The sequence below is a fragment of the Elephantulus edwardii genome, unplaced genomic scaffold (assembly GCF_000299155.1).
Source record: "Elephantulus edwardii isolate Elephantulus edwardi_28Jun2011 unplaced genomic scaffold, EleEdw1.0 scaffold00017, whole genome shotgun sequence".
Classification (NCBI taxonomy): Eukaryota; Metazoa; Chordata; class Mammalia; order Macroscelidea; family Macroscelididae; genus Elephantulus; species Elephantulus edwardii.
This window is the reverse complement of record NW_006399767.1, coordinates 18,931,335-18,951,931: the sequence shown is the minus strand read 5'-3', so window position 1 is coordinate 18,951,931 and position 20,597 is coordinate 18,931,335. Positions and strand designations below refer to the sequence as shown.

The 20,597-nt window shown below is 45.8% G+C and overlaps 1 protein-coding gene across 2 annotated transcripts in view; it reads left to right on the top strand.

Moving 5' to 3' along the window:
- Positions 1-20,597, top strand: part of DAAM2 (dishevelled associated activator of morphogenesis 2) — a 65,483-nt gene that overhangs the window by 31,776 nt on the left and 13,110 nt on the right. For both annotated transcript variants that reach the window (XM_006882016.1, XM_006882017.1), the window contains exons 11-18: positions 733-791; positions 938-1,122; positions 1,519-1,818; positions 9,186-9,293; positions 12,532-12,638; positions 13,700-13,784; positions 16,659-16,765; positions 16,924-17,012. In XM_006882016.1, the coding sequence (XP_006882078.1) occupies positions 733-791; positions 938-1,122; positions 1,519-1,818; positions 9,186-9,293; positions 12,532-12,638; positions 13,700-13,784; positions 16,659-16,765; positions 16,924-17,012 (1,040 nt within the window). The remainder of the gene's footprint in view (positions 1-732; positions 792-937; positions 1,123-1,518; positions 1,819-9,185; positions 9,294-12,531; positions 12,639-13,699; positions 13,785-16,658; positions 16,766-16,923; positions 17,013-20,597) is intronic.

The following is a 20,597-nucleotide window of genomic DNA, read 5'->3' as shown; positions in this document are numbered from 1 at the left end:
TAGAGATCTCATCGTGAAATTTCACCTCTCTTTACAGCTTGATGTAGAGATGAAAGCTTAACTTTAACACTCTATTATAAGAGTACATGGACATCTCTGCTATTTCCCTTCTTTACCCTCAAAGCACCAAGGCTGCCTTGAACTGAACCTAAAAAAAGTATTGACTTTGGTTGTGGTTGCTGTGTTGTTGTTGTGTACCATCGAGTCGGGATCAACCCATAGCTGACCCTCCCGTGGGTTTTCAGAGGCAGTTAATAGAACTGAAGGAGATTGACCATCCACAGAGCAGCCACTGGCCTTGAACCACATACCTTCAGGATCACAGTGCAGCTTCTTGCCACTAGGCCACCGGTGCTCCCCCAATCTTTTTCTCTCTCAACCACAAAAACCTATTTTTACACAGGGGTAAAGGGCACTATAGAACTAAGGGCAGCTTCAGATTTAGCCCTAGTTCTACAAGTAATTAATTGTTGTCCCTGTCTTTGGTGTCTAAAGTGTATCTCAAAAGGTTGGATGGGGTTTCTTTCAGCTTCTGTAGTCCAAATATAATAAGCACTAGAAGGGGAAGGAGACTTAGAGAGACATCTGGGAATGAAATCCTAGCCTCTAGGTGTCCCCGAACAGCTTGGAAATCAGATACCAGTGTGAGAAGTGGGAGGTTGACCATGTTTTCTGGGAAACTGTGACTAGATGATCAGTAGTCACATTGCCCCCTTCCCTTCCTGTCCCCAGGCTTATCAATGAGAATGAAGTGAAACAGTGGCGAGAGCAGGCTGAGAAGTTCCGGAAAGGTGAGGGGTTCTGCCTAAACCTGCTGCATACTCGACCACTCCCGGCCTGCTCAGCTCTGAACCCCTCATCCTCCCATGAGGGAGAAAACACACACCTCCTCACACTTTGCCTTCTCGTTTCCTTTCCTGTCCCACTCCTATCCCAGAACACACGGAGCTGGTGAGCCGGCTGGAGAGGAAGGAGAGGGAATGCGAGACCAAGACGTTGGAGAAGGAGGAGATGATGCGGACTCTGAACAAGATGAAGGACAAGTTGGCCCGAGAGTCCCAGGAGCTACGCCAGGCTCGGGGCCAAGTGGCCGAGCTGGTGGCCCAGCTCAGTGAAATCTCAGTACGCACACATCTATTCCTCTCCCTTTCATTTATCTGAGCTAAGACTATGTGCTTCCAGGCAGCGTTCCAGAGCCAGTGTGGAGAGAGGGTCTGAAAGTGAGAGAAAACAGAGAGGGAGACTTCCAGCTGGGATTAAGGGACTTCTGAGGCTGTATGGGCTGATGATGGCCAGGGTCTCTGTGTGATTTTGAAGGTGTATGTGTGCATTTTTGTGTGTTGAGGGCATAGAGTGGTGTTTGGGATGCAGGGAGAGAAAATAGGGGAGAGTGAATGATTATAGAAAGTGATACCTGGATTTAGCGTACAGCGTAGACAGAAATGAAGAGTAAAGAACAGAATAGTGGGGAGAATTTTACTCATGGCTTTACTGTTGGAATTTTCTGTCTCTTCACAGACAGGCCCTGTCTCCTCCCTACCTCCCCCTGGGGGCCCACTGGCTTTATCTTCCTTGATGACAACCAATGACCTGCCTCCACCCCCCCCCCCACTCCCGTTTGCCTGCTGTCCCCCCCCACCGCCTCCACCTCTTCCGCCTGGTGGGCCTCCCACACCCCCAGGCGCCCCACCTTGCTTCAGCATGGGCCTGCCCCTCCCTCCAGACCCCTTCCTTAGCAGTGATACTCCACTCAGGAAGAAGCATGTCCCCCAGCCTTCCCACCCGCTGAAGTCCTTCAACTGGGTCAAGCTCAATGAGGTGAGTAACCAGGATAAGATCAGTGGTCTTTCCTGCAGTCTTCAGTTCCTGGATTGACTGATCATTGTTTGCATCTCACCCCTGTGCATTCCTTCTTTTGGTCGAGGATGAGGGTAAAATACATGGCTGCTAAAGATGGGGCTCCTGGTGTCAGATAGCTTCCTCTCCACCAGGGATGGGGGAGATACTTCTGCAATCAGAGGGATAAGGGATGCTCAGTGCCTGGGAATTCTCTAGTTCAGCCACCTACAAAATAGAGACTGTGTGCTGAGGGTGAGTGGGAAAATATAGACACCAGAGCAGTGGACAAGCAAAATAAGCAAGGAAATTCAAGGTCAGGGTGAAGCTGGAAAAGAGCATGGAAGACATAGAAGAGCTTGGACAAAGTCTAGAGATGGCAAAAGTCAAGGCAATGTATATAAATGACTGAAAGAATGAAGCCATGCCAGCGGGTAACTAGATCAGAGTGCTGAGACCCTGGAGCCCTTACAATGATGTTTGATGTCAAGATACAGCCATGTCACTCTCAGACATCCTCCCCTGGGGAAGGTGCACAACACTGGCCACACTTCTTAGATTAGCAGTGTGAGGACCTCATGAATTCTCTCCAGGTATCACCACCATTTCTAGGTCCAAATGTGGGAATTGTTTCCTCTCCTAAACTCTTATGAGCATAGAGTAGAGACATCCTGAGTCTCGTTGTTGTTATGAGCCTTAGATTCAACCATGACTTATGAAGAATAGGCCAAACCTTACCCGATCCTATGCCATCCTCACGGCCTCCACCAAGTTCAAGTTCACCATTCCAGTCACTCTGTAAACCCTTCTTACTGAGATCTGCCTCTCTTTCACTGGCCTCTGCTTTTCCCAGAATGATGTTTTCCTCCCCACCCCAGGACTGGAATTGTTAGTTCTCGGTTCTTCTTGTTGCTGTGTGATGTCAAGTCAGAATTGACTCATAGCTGACCCTCTATCAGGTTTTAAGTAAAGCTAGGTTCACGTTCAGTCAAGCCCTATCTTCAGTACTTTAAGTTGACACATCTTACCCAGAAGACTCTAGTGGTTTCACATTTACTATATCAGGCCAACAGTTCAAATCCACCAGTTCCTCCTCAGGAGAAAGACAGGCAGTCTTCTCCTGGCAACTCAATGTAGGGTTGCCATGAATTGGAATCAACTTATTCTGTAAATTTGGTTTGATTTTTAAGAGGACTAGGTATTCCTGGGTGGTGCAAATGGCCATTTACTAATTGAAAGTTTGGAAGTTCCAATTCACACAGAGGTACCTGGTTAACCTTCAAAAGGCCCCAGCCAATTTCTCAATCCATTACATTTACGTGACGGAATATTATGCAGCACTTGGGAGTAAAGCTTTAGAAAAATACTGTTATAACATGGGAGAGTCTGGAGAGCATTATGTTGAATGAACTAACTCAGTCTCTTCAGGACAAATACTGCATAAGACCATTATTGAAAAAAATAGGAGGATGATTAGTAAGATGTATAAAAAAATTGTAAAAGTAGAAGGATGATTAGTAAGATGTGTACAATAGTCCAAAGGAGGAAGGGCAGGGGGTAAGGGGTGAGGTAGGAGGAATAGAGTTTGGTGGGTGGAGAAAAGGGGTTAAGGAAATGGGAAAGATCTGATGGGGACCTGAAAAGGCAGTATCCTGGTGGACATGGAACAATGGTGATTAATTTTATAAAACACAATTTATGGGAGTAATCATATGAAACACAATATTAATAGAAAATATATGAAATACAATGTATATGAATTTTATATGCAAACCAATACAAACTTTTTCAAAAGACTCCAAATGTTTATAATTCCATGGTCATACTCCTGACATAAATGGAGTCTCCATAAGTCAGAGTTGACATGATGGGAGATGTTTTTGATGGGCTTTTTCATTTTGTTTCTCTCTTTGAAGACCAGTGGCTTTGACCCTAATGTGAACAACACATTGTTGTTGTTGTTGTTGTTGTAGTTGTTGTTATGTGCCATCGAGTCGTTTGCGACTCATAGCAACCCTATGTACAACAGCCCTAAACCCTGCTCTAACCTGTGCCAATCGCATTGCCTCTGACACACCCATCCCGATTACCCCAGTCACTGAATCAATCAACCTCATAGAGGGTCTTCCCCTCCTGCGCTGTCCCTCTACTCTACCCAGCATGATGTCCATCTCCAAAGACCCGTCTCTCCTTGCAACATGTCCAAAGTAAGTCAGACGAAGCCCCAGAATCCTTGCCTCCAAGGAGCACCCTGGTTTAACCCTCTCTAGGATGAATCTGTTTGTTTTCTTGGCAGTCCATGGTACAGTCAATACTCTTCTCCAGCACCACAGCTCAAAGGCATCAATTCTCCTTCTGTCCTCCCTAGTCATTGTCCAGCTCTCTGATGCATAACAAGTGATTGCAAAGACCATGGCCTGTATCAGGTGCACCTTAGTCTCCAGAGAGACACCGTTGCTCTTGAGTACTTTAGAGAGGTCCCTAACCGCAGACTTTCCCATCGCAATGCGTTTTTTTATTTCCTGGCTGCTGGTGCCAAGAGTGTTGACTGTGGAGCCAAATAGAATAGTCCCTGACTGCAGTTAGCCTGCCCCATACCCACACTTCAACACTATTCCTGCAGGCATGGCTCTGGAGCTGGCACTAATGAGAATCCACTGTGACCCTCTTGCATCGGAGTAACCCTCTTGCATAGGAGTTAATTGGACTAACTCTTGAGGAGTTTCTCACTGTATCCTTCTGTTTGAGCTAAAACTTGAGCTCAAAAGGAGTCGCTAGTATAAAGATACGGAGATTGTTAAGTGAAGTTGGTGGTCAACCAGTTGTTAGTCTCTTTTTTCTAACAGCGTACCAGCTGGTCCAAAGTTAGTTTTATTTAAAGGCCTTTGCTAGAGTTCATAAAGGATACTAATAAAAGATGAGATATAGCACTATTTACTATAAGTAATTAACCAAAGGCCAAATTAATTACCTTTGAATTGAACTTGACTCTCTGCTTGTGCTGCATAACATTTTTGATGGCTAGTATTTCAGAAGCAGATCACTGGTCCTTTCTCTCAAGGCATCTCTGTATGGACTTGAATAGTCAGCCTTGTGGTTAGTATCTAAATACTTAACCATTTGCCTCACCCAGGAACATCAGTGTCTGACACACTATGAAATATGATCAAAGAAACACCTGAAAACTTTGGGGATGGGCTGAAAGACGTTCTAACCACTAACCAAAGTGAGTTGGGCCTTAACTAGGCACCTGGCCTGTGAAAATCACTCATCTTATCTGTACCTCAGTTTGCTTATCCATGAACGATCTCCCAAATGCCCTCGACCTCTGACTTATTGTTTAGGTGGAAAGACAGAGCTTAAAGCCAATTCGTTCTTAGTCTACCGGGCATCTCCAGTGGCAGTTAGTAACACTGTAAAGCCACCTGCTTGCAGCATTCTGAAGGAAAATTGTTAAGGTCTGCCACCACTACCCTGCACAACAGTGCTCAGCAGAGGCTTCTGCGTCATCGCACGGAGGGCCAGAGAGACCGAATGCATGGGAACGTAGATGGCTCTGCAGAACCGGAGTCTATGGGCTGTGTGGAGATGTTCATTGTTCACAATCAGAAGCAGTATCATTTCATTTCATACTACATGAAAGCTGACCTAGCACACCAACAACAAGGGAAGGGAGATGAAGTAACTAAGATTTTATAATAGTTCATCACTTGGAAAAGCATATAAATATGCTTTAATCTCTAGATAGGTAGGTAATGATAGAGAGATAGATGATAGATAGATAGATGATAGATAGATAGATAGATAGATAGATAGATAGATAGATAGATAGATCTCTCCATCCCAGGGCCTCAGAGCAGCCTGGAGCTACAGTGCTAGACTGAAATATATAGAGGCTTGATAAAATAGACAATAGGGAAGTTTTCGCTGAGTTGGAGGCATTTCTCAGCAAGAAGGGAAGAGCAGGCAGAGGACATTGAACAATACAACATATTGTTGTTGTTGTTGTGTGATTTAGAGATGAAACCAACCTAAAGCTGATCCTCCAAGGTTTTCAAACACGGTAAATCAAAGCTGTTCCCACGGAACAGCTGGTAGATCCAAACCACGTGCCTTTGGGATTAAAGCGCAGTTTCTTACCACTAGACTGCTAAAGCATAATATAATATTAATATATAATATGTCGTATCCTAACCCAAATCTGTCCATGAAATCCCTGGGTGATACAAATTGTTAATGTGCTTGGCTGCTTACTGAAACTTTGGAGATTCAAGTCCACCCAGTGGCATCTAAAAAGGCAAATCTATCATCTACTTCTGAAAACTCAGCTCTTAGAAACCCCATGGGGTTCTACTCTGACATCTTGACACCTGAGGTTTGTCATGCGTTGGAACGGAATTGATGACAACAGGGTCCTGGTGAAACTTTTGATGTGCGGCCACACAACTGGACTTCAGGTTCCTGGATAAAAATAATTTCCATCTCATGGGATTTCCATGAGGTTTCAGGAACTCAATACATGTAAAGTTCTTAGAACAATGACTAATGCATATATAGAGAATTTTACTAATAAGGAGATTTGCTATTACTAGTAGTACTACCATGGTTCACCTTAAGTATGCTATCCTACTTCATCAGGATAATGTGACCCCCAACCAGATGGACTGACATGGTGACTGCCACAATGGGCTCTACTGTGTCACAAGTGTGAGGATGGCGTCGGACAGAACAGGGTTCAGGTCTATTATTCATAGGATCACCTAACACTTAACAACAATTTCATCATCATGGTGAAGTAAGCACCCCTAAACTCAGTTTCCTTATACGTAAAATGGGACAAAAGTAGTCTCACTGTATCTGCCACCCATCCCCCCCAGAGTGATGGAGCTACCTCCTTTGACTGCGAAGGAAATATTATTCAAGGAAAGCAATTAAATGTACTTTGGGGAACAACCTCCCTGGTGGTGCAATCCATAGCTAATTATGCTGTTAATCCAAAGGTTTTAATCTACCAATGGTTCTTCAGGAGGAAGATAGACAATCTCCCCCTGTGCAATTTGTAGCCTAAGATATCCAATGAAGGGCTGGCAATGAACCCTGGTCCAATAATGAAGAAAATGTTGGTTTTCAAACAAAAAGGTTGGCTGTTCAAATCTACAATCTCCCCTCGAGTGAAAGATAAACATTCTTCTCTTAAAGATTTGCAGCCAGAAACCCAATGGAGGCGTCCCTCTGCATCAGAAATGACCGCAAGGCAGTGGGTTTGGCTTGGTTTTCTAGGCTGGAGGTGATGAGTCCTTAAGCAGGGTGCTGTGCAAATCAAATCCGGAAAGTAGTAACCTAACTGAGCCCAGCAGGGAGTCTCAGTAAGACCTAGGCACTGGAGGATACTAGGAATAGACAAAACTCTCTGGCTCCAGCCCTTAGTTTCATCATCACATACACACCCCACTTCCATCCCCACACAACTCCAGCAAAGGTGGAGAATCGGAGCTGTAGGGAGGAGAAGTGCAAGCATATGTGGAAGGAAGTGAGGAAAAGTCAGGATCTGAAGTACGTTGTCTTAGGGGAGATTCATGGTTGGTCTTGTCCAAGCCTTGGGAGCTTTACCTCAATGACTTTCCCACTCCCCCACCTCCACCCCAGCTAGGGGATGAGTTGGAAGTTTCCCTGCAGAGAAGACTGCTGACAGAGCAATCAGCACCCTCACTGCTTCAGTCATGGACACCCCCTTCCAGGAATCCTTCCCCTTAGCAACTTCAAGTGCCTCTCTCTAGGCCCCTCCCCTACAAGCACTCCTGCATGTTTGTACGTACACACACACACACACACACACACACACGCACACACACGCACATTCACGCACACTCACGCACACACACTAGTTATTTCTACCATGAAAAGAATGTGTCAGTGTTGGCTTTGGCCAGTTGCCTGTCTCCCTTGTTGCTCTGAGTTCCCCAGCCTAGCATTCCACCAGAGGGTCCCTGGCCTCTGGAAGGCCACAGGAATGTCCCCACCCCCACTTGCGCCCAGCTACCCCTCTCCAGAGTTTAAGAAAATAAAAGTGAGTGAAAGGTATGTTCCTGTCTCCAAGCCTTGCTGAGGAGGAGATGTAGAAAGGAGGAGGAGGTATTAAGAAGGTTCTGTGGCTGTCTCCTCCCAGGGCAGAGGAAAGTGGGAGATTATATTTTGAAGTACAGCAAAGCTCTGGGTTCATTGAGGATTCCTGGGTGAGGTGTGCAACACACTGGGGAGGGGGCTCTGCTGTCTGTGTTCTAACAATATCACTCCCCTCCCCCACTGCTCGCTTTCCTCCAGGCCTCTAAGCCAGAATCTAGGTGTTAGGAAACGGAACCAAGAAAACCAAACCTGTTTGTTACTCCTGAGTTGATCCCAACTCATTGTGACCCCCTGTAACAGAGTAGAACTGCCATTTTGGGTTTCAAAGATCATAATATTTAAGAAAAGAGACAGCACCTCTTTCTCTCATGGACCTACTGATGGGTTTGAACCTCAGATCTGTGATCTTTTGGTTAATAGCTGAGTGCTTAACCACTGTACTACCAGAGCCCCCTTTATACAAAGTGAAGAGAATGTTTCTGACATGGCTAACAGCACCTTCCCAGATCTCTGCAGTGAAGGTTCAGCTCAAGGGAGCTTACAGAGAGTGGAGAGTCAACAAAATAGCGGTCTCATCCAAATCCTAAAGGATGGGAACCCCTTGCCTTGGGCTGACCACCAGGGAATGATGATAGGGTCTTGCTGGTCTGAGCAACATCACTACAGGGACCAGGATGTCCTGACCTTTGGAATTTGTCCACTTTCTGAGAAGCTGGGAAAGTGGAAGGAAAACCCTTGGGAGAAAAAATTATGATCTCAGATAGATGCTTGAGTATTATGCAAGGAGGCGTTGAGCATACCAAATATGTGTGGGCATTATTCCTTCCAGCGATTCCAGTGAACAATTTGAGCTAACTCCCAGCAAAGCCTTCTTGCCTTTGGGGCAAGTGGGTCCTGCGTCCTAAGAGCACTGTTTGTTTTCCCAAAAGAAGTGTAGCACTATCTCATACTTGCCCACCCATCACTGCCACGCTCCCAGTGACTTCCAGAACATGCTGGCATGTGTCCCCACATGAAAGAGGACTGTACCTGGTCTTCATCGTGGAGAAGAGGATCTTCACAGCCCTTTCTCATGAAGGTTGAAGATTTGGGGAGGACCCCTTTCTAAAATAGCTTGTCCCAGTACACACAGCTGAGGGACAAATGGGCTTAGGGAGGCTCTGAGTGGTTCCATAATGAAAGAGTTTTGTCAGCCATGGGTGTTCTCTCTCTAATTTGAATTGTAGGAGCGTGTCCCTGGTACTGTATGGAACGAGATTGATGACATGCAGGTATTTCGGGTTTTGGACCTAGAAGACTTTGAAAAAATGTTTTCAGCTTATCAGAGGCACCAGGTAAGACCGCGTCCCTTCTGGCCTCTTCGGGCATGTGTACCTTCTTTGCCTACTTTTACTTCTACACACATACCTGAGCTCCCTTTATGGTCCCCTGCCTACCTATCTGCGTTCCATCATTTCTGCCTGCCTGGCTGCCTTGCTTGTGGAGGACATAGGTATAAATGAAAAGCCCAGGGGGCTAAACATCCCATTTTATTATTTGATAACAACATATCAAATGATGAAATAGCATTTCATCCTTTTCTCTTTTTACCCTGGGTTGCTGAAGAAGGAACTGCAGACTGTGACACGGTTGACGCTTCCTTTGGCTTTAAGATTTAGGACTAAACACCTAGAAGTCATTTTAACTTTCAACACTGATTTCTCCACCATACTCTCCTTTCCCCAACCCCCCATGAGTCAGCTGAGCAGAAGATGCTAATGTTCCTAGGAAGATGTTGCTCCAAGTCAACTCGGGGACTGAGGCTGGGCTGGGCCTTGAGAAAAGCCCTGGAGAGACTCTGAGCTTTGCCCTACAATCACTATGTGTAGGTGGCTACCCATCAAATCTGGGCTTCCAGCCACAGACTAAGTGACGTGTGCTGTGTTAGTGGCAGGGCTCTCAAACTGTGTAGCAGGCCACAGAATTGCCAAAAATACTGATTCACGGGCCTTATCCTCATCTGAATGTGATTCAAAAGGAGTGCCAGGGCTGAGGATTCTGCCCTGTCCTTAACACACCCAGAAACCTTCCTCCCTAGTCCAATGTGGGAGTTGCCAATCTAAATTCTCTGGGGTATGTGGATTCCCTTGATCCATCTCCAAGGTGGTGTTGCCCTATTTTCTTCTTTGTTTTCATTGCTCAAATTAGAGTTCTCACCTTGAGAACTTCCTATGGTGCCAAGAAATAGAGTCTGTGCCCTCCTGGGCTCTGGGCAGGTCTTGGCCATTGTGGCATGGCTCCTGATAGTCGGGGCAGATGTCCATCCTGGTTATGGTCAAGTCCAGACCTGTGCAGAGCCTTCTTGAAAGCAGACAGGACTAAGACCACATCTCAGTTGCTTCTAGGGCATTGGTCATTTTTGTGTTTTGGGGTGAAGAGTTGGACACTGGTCCTTTCTTGGGGTTCTAGAGAAAAGGAAATCTTGTTCACTACCTTAAGAGGTGGGAGCCCATGGCATCTGATTCTCCACTATAATTTTCAGAAGTACTTTTAGCTCCACATTCACATACAGCTGGCCTTCTGCAGGTCCCGAGTCGGTACTGTGTCTTGCAGGAGTCAGGAAGGGAGAACACATGTGTGGGCTCTGCTCCCCTTAAAGAGTGAACACAGGGACATTGGCTCCCATTCCTTCTCTGCCCCCTCACACACCAAGGGCAAAGGCCAACTAGGTCACATAGAATGGCTTCCTTCTACCTCGGGGAACAAAAATCTTCATGTGCTTTCAATTCAAGTTAATTTGCGTCCTCTCCCCTATTTGAATAGATGAGTTCATCCCAGGGTGGAGAGGTATTGCCTTCTCTGCAGATTCCCAGGAGATGGAGGGGAGAACTAACTGGCAGCCAGACTGGGAGTTGAGAGACCTGATCTACCCAGACTCAGCAGGGGGCACTCCTGGGTGGCTCCTGGGGAGTGGGGGGAGTTGCTTGCTGCACGTTTTCTACTTTGTTGGGCTTGTCTGTGAGTGCATGCCTGCTAGAAGCCATGCTCAGTGCTATGTCTGGACCTCCTTGTCTCCATTCCTGGGGATCTCATCAAGATGGGGTGGATAGAGTGGATGCTGGGGGGTCCTGAGTCTGTCCTGCTCTTCTTGGGTCGCTGAATCACTTGGCTAACGTTGTGCATGTTTAATTCTCTGTTGGCTGTGCCTGCTACCTGCCTAGGAGCTGATAACTAATCCTTCTCAGCAGGTGAGTCTTTCTTGGGCCTCTGAACACTCCTCATTTTGACCATTGTCCTGGGATGCTGCCTTGTACAGGGTCCTAAAGAGAGGGCTTTTCCATTCTCCTTCCTGCCATATTACCCTTCCTTGCATGAGGAGGGTCCCCAAAGAGACAGAAGAAATATAGTAGATGACCATCCCCACGGCAGGGCCATCCAGTAAGGTTACACAGACTGGGCACTGCGCAGGTCTAGGAGGCAATTCCCAAGGACAGTGATGTGAGTGGTACCATCTCCCAGAGTAAGAACCAGCCTCTTGCCTACTTCACCAGGTCCCCAGGGAAAGGGGGAACACCTATCATTTCTTAGATGCCATCCAGTTGGGACATCCAAAAGGAGAATTCTGCTTGGAATTCTGCCTCATTTTCCTTATCTCTGAACTTATGGGAACCCTTTACCCTCAATAGTCTAAGAACTGTAGCCTTAGCAGGGGTGGAGCTTAGAACCTGCTTCTCATATTAAGCTGGGGAGAATTTATGGGTGCGGTAATAGGCCTGAAGGTTGATTCTGTGAGAACCTTGGTAGATAATATCCCATTGCCTAGAGCTATAGGGATCAATCAGCCCCCATCAGAGAAGCCCTTCCCTAAACTTCTCAAAGAGAACAACCTCTAATAAAGGTGTTTCTCAGTGACTCCTCCAACCTATGGTGGTGGTAGTTGTTATGTGCCATTGAGTTGCCATGTGCCATTGAGTCGCCTGTGACTCAGAGCGACCCTATGCACAACAGCCTTAAATCCTGCTCTGTTCTGTGCCAATCTCACTGTCTCCGACACACCCATCCCGATTACTCCAGTCACTGAATCAATCCACCTCATAGAGGGTCTTCCCCTCCTGCACTCTCCTTCCACCCTCCCAAGCATGACATCCTTCTCTAAGGACTGGTCCCTTCTTGCAACATGTCCAGAGTAAGTCAGACAAAGCTTCAGAATCCTTGCCTCCAAGGAGCAGTCTGGTTTCACCCTTTCCAGGATAAACCTGTTCGTTTTCTTAGCAGTGCATGATATATTCAGTACTCTTCTCCAACACCACAGCTCAAAGGCATCAATTCTCCTTCTATCCTCCCTAGTCATTGTTCAGCTCTTTGACACATAGCAAGTGATTGAGAAGACCATGTGTACCCCATGGTAAAGCCTACTGTTAGAGCTGGCTCTTAGCTACTTTCTTCTCTTCTAATTCTTTCCTTTTATTTATCTACCCAACCCCAAGATCATTTCTTGAGTGGTAAGGTATTGGTTTGGGGAGTGAGAGGTAGTCAGGAAGAGGATGGGGAAAGCACACAGCCTAGCCTTACCACGTGGTCTGTTGGTTGCAGAAAGAGTTGGGCTCCACGGAAGACATCTACTTGGCCTCCCGCAAAGTTAAGGAGCTGTCAGTCATTGACGGCCGAAGGGCCCAGAACTGCATCATCCTCCTCTCCAAGTACGTGCTTGGCTTGCCCCTGAGGTCCCTGCCCCAGGATGGTTTACTGGTGGGTGAGGAGTGAGTCTTCCTGGAATAAAAGACCTGTTGTGAGACTTAAACAAAAAAAAAGATGGTGGGATGTCTGAGGAAGAGGCGGCAGAGCAGAAGGGTGATGACAGTCTCTGGGATTCCCTCTCACTTGGCACCTGGGAATGCGGGGAGGGTGTACTGGCCTAGAACCTTCTCCAGGGAATCCATTCTGAACATCTCTATGGAGCTCTGTAGAGAGAAATCTGCCCAAATGTGAGGCCAGCCTGGTCATCATCTGGCAGCTAAATTGCTCCAAGCCTGCGGAGAGGCCTGCTTAGCTTAGATCCCAGAGAAGCATGATCTCAGCCCCAAAACATTTCCCTGGGTCTACAGAACAAGTGTGGCAGTATCTGCACTAACAGCACAGCTTCTGTGCTAGGCCTTCTGGCTGAACGCGGGTCAGAGGGTACTGCCTCCAGCCGCCTCTGGGACATCCACCCTCCACCACCTCCCACAAGGCCCTGGGCCTCATTGGTACACGTCTGGAGACACTCGGTGAAGGGCGAGGTGGTGTGGGCGTTGTATCTCTCACTCTCCCAGGCAGCAAGAGTGATTGAAACAGCTGTGTGGGAGTTGGGGCTCTGTCACAAGAGGCTGCTATCATCCAAGCATGCAGGAAGTCCCCCGCTTTGTTCCCTGCCGATTCTCCCATCCTTCCTCAGAAGATACTGTAGAAATTTAGGTGCACTCTGTCTTTCAGTTTCATGCTGAAGACATCTTCTGTCAATTCTGATAGAGAGATTCAAGCAAAAGCTTTGACAGATTCACATTTCTATTTGGGGATTGAAATAGCTCACCACAGAGGGAATCCTATCAGGCTAGTCTGAGAAGACTTCCTGGAAGAGGCAAGCAGGGAGTACTGCCCCGGGTAGGCCTGAGTTCACATTAAAGAGGGAGGTTGAGTTGCACCTTCTAGAGAAGAATGTTTGGAGTCTCTTCTGAACAAAGTGGCCAGGACAGGATGCTTAGAGAATGGGGTTTCTCTCTAGGTTGAAGCTTTCTAATGAGGAAATTCGGCAAGCCATCTTAAAAATGGATGAACAAGAGGACCTGGCGAAGGACATGCTGGAGCAGGTGAGGATACCTCAGTGGGGACAGAGGGGTGTTAAGCCAAGGGACCCAGCCTAACCCTTCCGGAGAGTGCGCAGTTAATTGTATGGGGGGAGATTGTCCATCTGTCTCCCGCAGAGCAGCTGGTAGCCTTGAACCGTGTGCCTTTGAGATTGTAGTGCAGCTTCTTGCCACTAGAGCTCCCTTCTAGATTAGTTCCAGTCCAGTTTGTTGTTGTTATGTTCTGGCGAGTCACTTATGACTCATAGCGACTCTTATGTACAAAAGTCCTAAACCCTGCTCTATCCTGTGTCAATCTCACTGTCTTCGACATACCAACCCCATTACCCCCGAGACTGAATCAATCCATCTCATCGAGGGTCTTCCTCGCCTGTGCTGTCCCTCCACTCTCCCAAATATGATGCCCCACTCCAAGGACCAGTCCCTCCTTGAAACATGTCCAAAGTATATCAGGCGAATCTTCAGAATTCTTGACTCTGAGGATCTCAAGGCAAAGTGAGAAACCTAGAAAACACCATCAGTTGGATTTCATAAAATCAAGAATTTCTGTTCCTCAACAGACACTTATTAAACTGAAAACAATTGTATTTACAGTTGTAATTCTCCGCTGGTGTAATCACTTTGAGAAGCTATATGGCAATGCGTTTCAAAGCTGAGCAAACTCCTGTCCTACATCTTTGCAATCCCACCCCTAATAAATACAGCAGTGAAGCCAGTACAGACATTCACTAAGACACAAGAGCATTCACAGCAACTTTATTTCTAAAACTCCTAAACTATGGACAGTTCAAATGTCCATCAGTAGGAGAACTAATAAACAGGCTGTGGTATATTCTTAAATGAGCTCTAATAGCCTGGTGGGTAAATGAGTTACACTGTTAACCTAAAGGCAGGCAATTTGAATCCACCAGCTGCTCTGAGGGAGAAAGATGGACATCTTCTGTCTGATTTACAGCCTCTGAAAAAGTGTCTGGAGGGTCAAGTATGAGTTCATTTCAACCTAACAGCATATGACAAGAGCAGCAACATGGTATTAGTAGAGACTATTGCTCAAGAGTTTAAAAAAACCAAACACCCAAATAATCATAATATAAATGAATCTCAGACATGATATTGAATGGAAGAAACCAGACACAGATTGGAGCATACAGAATGAGTCCACATATATGAAATTCAAGAATAGGGAAATTGAATTAATTTCAAGTTATGAAATTTATTTGGGAGACTGTCTTAAGAATAGAGTGTCATAGTAAAGTGGCAAAAGGAAGCTTTCTAACGAAATGGGAATGTCAGTATCCTAAGAGAACTTGATTGTGCTTATGCAAAACCTATACTTGGACCAGGAGGCAGTTGTCAGAGCATATTAAGGAGACACTGTATGGTTCAAAATCGGGAAGGGTGTATACCAGGGCTGTATTCTGTCTCCATACCTTTTCAATCTGTATGCAAAACAGATCATCTGGGAGTCTGGGCTCTATGAGGAGAAGTGTGGCATTAGGATTGGAGGACGATTCATCAACAACCTGCGTTATGCAGATGACACAACCCTGCTTGTTAAAACTGAGGAGGACCTGAAGTGCTTGCTGCAGAGGGTCAAGGACTGCAGCCTTCAATACAGATTAAAACTCAACAGCAAGAAAACAAAGATTCTCACCACTGGACCTACTGACAACATCATAATGGATGGTGAAGAGATTGAGATAGTTAACAGTTTTCGTTTACTTGGTTCCACAGTCAACACTCTTGGTAACAGCAGCCAGGAAATCAGGAGACGAATTTCATTGGGACAGTCAGCTGTCAGGGACTTCTCCAGAATACTGAAGAGCAATGATGTCAGTATGGAGAGTAAGTTGCACCTCATAGGCCAGAGTCTTTGCAATTGCTTGCTATGCATCAGAGAGCTGGACAATGACTAGGGATGATAGAAGGAGAATTGATGTCTTTGAGCTGTGGTGCTGGAAAAGACTATTGAATATACCATGAACTGCTAGGAGAACAAACAAGTTCGTCTTAGAGAAGGTGAAACTGGGCTGCTCCTTGAAGGCAAGAATTCTGAAGCTTCATCTGATATACTTTGGACACATTGCAAGGAGGGACTGCTCACTGGAGAAGAACATCATGTTTGGGAGGGTGGAGGGACGGCACAGGAGAGGTAGACCCTCGATGAGATGGATTGATTCTGTTTCAGGGGTAACAGTGTTGGTATGTTGGAGACAGTGAGGTTGACGCAGGATAGAGCAGGATTTAGGGCTCTTGTTGCCATGTAAGCGACTCACCAGAACATAACAACAACAATCTAGATTGGAGCTAATCCAGAAGGGAGCTCTAGTGGCAAGAAGCTGTGCTGCAATCTCCAAGTCACATGGTTCAAAGCCACCAGCCGCTCTGAGGGAGAAGGATGGACAATCTCCTCCCATGCGATTAACTGCCTCTGAAAACCCATGGGAGGGTCAGTTATGGGTTGGTTCCAACTCTACGGTACACAACAACAAAAACAACACAACAATCTGGACTGTGGCTCAGGGAATGAATAGTCTTGTCAAAGCTTATTGGACTACACTAAAATAAAATGTCCTCATTCGGTCTCAATAAAATTGATTAAAAAAAAAAAGAGAGAACATTGAGCTGAATACCCAAGACTTGTTTACTGCCTATAAGCCGTATCTATTAAATAAGGGGAGGGGGAGGGGGAAAGTAGAGCAAGCATCCCCATCCTCTCCTGTAGTCAGATGAAGTGAACCAGCCTATTTGGAGGGCCCCTCTTTTTCAGGCACCCTCCTTATCTTGAGTAGGGTTAGGGTTTGGGCCTCAAACTGGTTATACACCTATCTCAACTTTTCATCAATTGCCTCTCTGACCTTCACCTGTTCTTGGCAGCTCCTCAAGTTCATCCCTGAGAAGAGTGACATTGACCTTCTGGAGGAGCACAAGCATGAGATCGAGCGGATGGCACGGGCTGACCGCTTCCTTTACGAAATGAGCAGGTGGGCAGGGCTGGGCCTAGGGCTGGGCTCTTCCCAGGAGGCAGTAGGTGAAGTCAGGCAGCCTTCGTAGGAAGCAGCTATCAGTAAGAGACTGGCTATGGTCTGTGGAGCTGAGTCTGTCAGGAGCTGCTTCACCACATATCTTATCCTGTCTCCAGGATCGACCACTACCAGCAGCGACTACAGGCCCTCTTCTTCAAGAAGAAGTTCCAGGAGCGGCTAGCTGAGGCCAAGCCCAAAGTAGAAGGTAGGGCCAAGGGACATTGAGGAGACCTGGAGTGGAGATGGCAGGGTGGCAGGAGACTATGTGTAGAAGAAGGGAGAAACCCTTCCTTATGCTCTAACCCAGGGAAGATCTAAAGGCAAGGGCAGAATTGAAAATCATTGTGATTCTAAATATACGCATGTTTACATTAGCATGTGTCAACTTCGAGATACGTTCTCCAGGCCTCTGCATGTGCACTTGCTCAAGTCTGGGGTCTGTTGACATCTTCCAGCAAGGAAAGGTCATCATTGTGTTGCAGGTGTTGACTCATTCATCCCGTCTCTCATGTAAAGCACATTATTTTAAATAGGTGTTATAGGGAGCTATGGTGGATTAGTGATAAGGGGCAGCACTGCCTTCCCAAAGGTACACAGTTCAAATCCACCAGCCGGTAGAGAGATTGGCAATCTCCTCCCATGTAAATAACTACCTCTGAAAAGCTGAGGAGGTCAATTATAAGTCGGTTCCAACTCAATGGTACATAACAACAATACATTTGGGAAGTAGTAAATTGGGTAGATTATTCCCTGCAAGCATCTGATTTGAGAGTGGAGAAATTCCTTTTCCAGATGAGAAATCCATAATTTAACGAGAAGCATGTGCCAAGCATTGGGTGAGACGCTCTAACGCGGCTGCCTTGCGTGGTCTTCATTTTAATACTACAGGTGCTGCTGCTGTTACGTTTGGGTTGAAGGACTCCTGGTAGCACAATGGTTCAAGTAATCTGGCTGCTATCTATAAGATCAGCAGTTTGAACCTACCAGTTGCTTTGTAGAAGAAAACTGTGTCAGGCTGCCTTCATAAAGATTCCATTCTTGTAAACTTTATGGAGCCAGTCTACGGAGTTTTGAATTGAGTGGGGATCAGCTGGACAGCAATGGGTCAGAAGGTAGATGCCTTAGTTCTCTCATCTTTAAAAGGGGAGATGCTACTTGCTTACTAGTATTGATCATGATACTGACGAGTAGTGGAGTCAAAATAGGATCACAGATGTTGTTCCTTGAGATCCATCCCTTCACACTTGTCCTGCATTGGTCCCCAGTGTCCCCCTGAAATTGTCTGCAGGAATGTGAGGAGAAGAAGGAGTAGGGAATTGGATAGTCTGGCCATCAGGATCATGGGCAGACATGTAGAAGCCAGAAGGAACAAGCAGGAGTAGCTCACTATATGGTGATGAAGATGGAGTCAGGAGAGTGGAGCAAGAGAACCTGTGTCTCAGGTGCTGATCAGCTAGGGCACAGCAGAGCATGGCCCCCCTCTGCTGGACACCACGGTCAGTCAACACTCCCAGAGAGACCCAGTGGAGAAAGGGGCCCTTCCTGGAATTCCAGGAGCTGCTGCCATGAAACTTCTAGGGGCAGGGAGAGAAAGACAAGACATGGTGGGGTTAGGGCCAGATAGTCTCTGTAACCTGCTGCCCCTCAAAACACACACCCAACACACCAAGAGAACACACATGCATAACACACCAAGAGAACACCTACACAACACACCAAGAGAACACATACAAAACACAACACAATCAAGAGAACTGTCATTTGTGACCATAGCTGCTTGTCCTGAGTGAGAGAGAGAGAGAGGTTACAGGTGAAGGTACAGCTCTACGAATAGCTGGGTGCTACAGAGTCACCACACTTGGCCGCTAGCCAAAAGGTTTGAGGTAGGATCTACTCATTGGTATGTTGGAAGAAAAGTTTTTCAATCTCCCGAAAGGTCAATCATTGAAAACTATGCAGAGCACGTTCTACTCTGACACACGTGGAGCCTCCATGACTGGAAGGGCTGCTCTGCATTGACTGCTGTGGTGATGGGTGAACACTTACTCTCATCACAACTGTCACTTCTGCCATAAGCTGCCATTGGAGAATGTGATGCACATAAGCACTCCGCTCAAGATGTAGGAATTCAAGTCTTTATGTCTCGAATCAGTCCCGCAAATGTGAGCAACTACCATGTGAAGCTTTACAACTAGAGTATCTGAGGTTTAATCTCATCTGATTTCCTACTTCCAGGAACCCACTCCTAAACTCTCCCTACATTATCTGAGTTACCAGTGGATGCTTCAGAAAGAGTCTACTTTAATAGCAAATTAACCAAGGCAAGATGCGCTTATCTTGACAAAGTTTTGGGCAGAGTATAATCACTCTACTATAGCATTGAAGGCTGCAGTCCTTGAATGGTCCACAAATCTCTTCCCCTTAAATGGTAGGCAAGGGTCAGATGGCTGTAATTATATTTCATCGATATCAAAACTATATTTTCATATTGATGAAATACAATTACATCATAATTGTCAGGGGAACATGCCTGACTGAAGGTTAGTCAATTCTGTATATTCATCAATGAACAAATTCATAATAACAGATTCAAGAAGATATGTTCTTGCATATAGAAAAATCAGTAAATCCATTGAATTTAGTGAATTCATTTTTAGCCCACTGACGCAGAGTTCCTGCTGAGGCTGAGGGGGCAATAACCTGTTTATCAGCTAGAGATGCCAAATCTTAGCTCTTCCAACTAATTTCCTGGAGAACGGGAAGGATAATTAAGAGTTCCAAAGGCAAGTGGGTTGTGCAGTGATTACAAACGATAATCCTTCTTCCAGTTTTCAGAAAACATTCCTGGAAGAACTAAGCTTTCGCGCATCTCAGCAGTTTGATAGACTATTGATATTCAGCAAGGGCTTAAATGGTCAAAAGACAATCCACCAAATTGACCAGTTCTTCTGCTAATGTATTCATGAACATATTCTTCTTGAATCTGTTCTTCTTGTGGGTATGTTCATTGCTGAGTGTACTAAATCTACTCAGTCTCATTATGAATGCATTCACTGTATATATTCAAGACAAAGATGCCTGTAAGTGTAAACATATTTTAGGAATATATTCATGAATATGAAGTGCTTATGAATATAACTAAAATGGCAGCATTTCATGCCGGAGTTTCCCCATTTATACTGATTTCCTTGAAACTCTTGTCATGTTCTGTTTTGCCAACATTATAGCATGTTAAAGATTTCTCTGTCAAGTTTCTTAAATAGCTTATCAACCTTTGAAAATGGTTTTTTAAAAACCCTATCAGCCAATATGAGTTTCTGGAAACTTTTGTAAGTAGGGGTTTTTTTAAATAAATGTTTTTATGGAAATATAGAATACTTATAGGAAAGTACACAAATTCCAAGAACTAATTTGATGAGTCATCACAAAGTGAACACACCCATGTTATCAAGCCAAGGCTAAGGAGAGTTCCTATTGTCAGCTTCTCAGAATACCTTCCTTACGCCCCCTCGCCCCCTCCCTCAGCTCAGGCAACCTTTATCCTCTCTCTCCTCTCGAGATAAGGACTGCCTTGATGTCTAGATGATATTTGTCTGTGTTTGAGCTTTCTATGAATGGAATAACAATGTAACGTCTTTTCTGCCTGCTTCTGCTCACTCACAGTTGTATCCCTATAGAGCTCGGTTGGTAGTTGGCTCTAAGTACAATGGAAGGAAGCACTGCTGGGTTCTCCCCGTGGTCATTTGGGGATTAGACCTCTAGGATAAATTCCATAGGCTTTTTTTTTTAA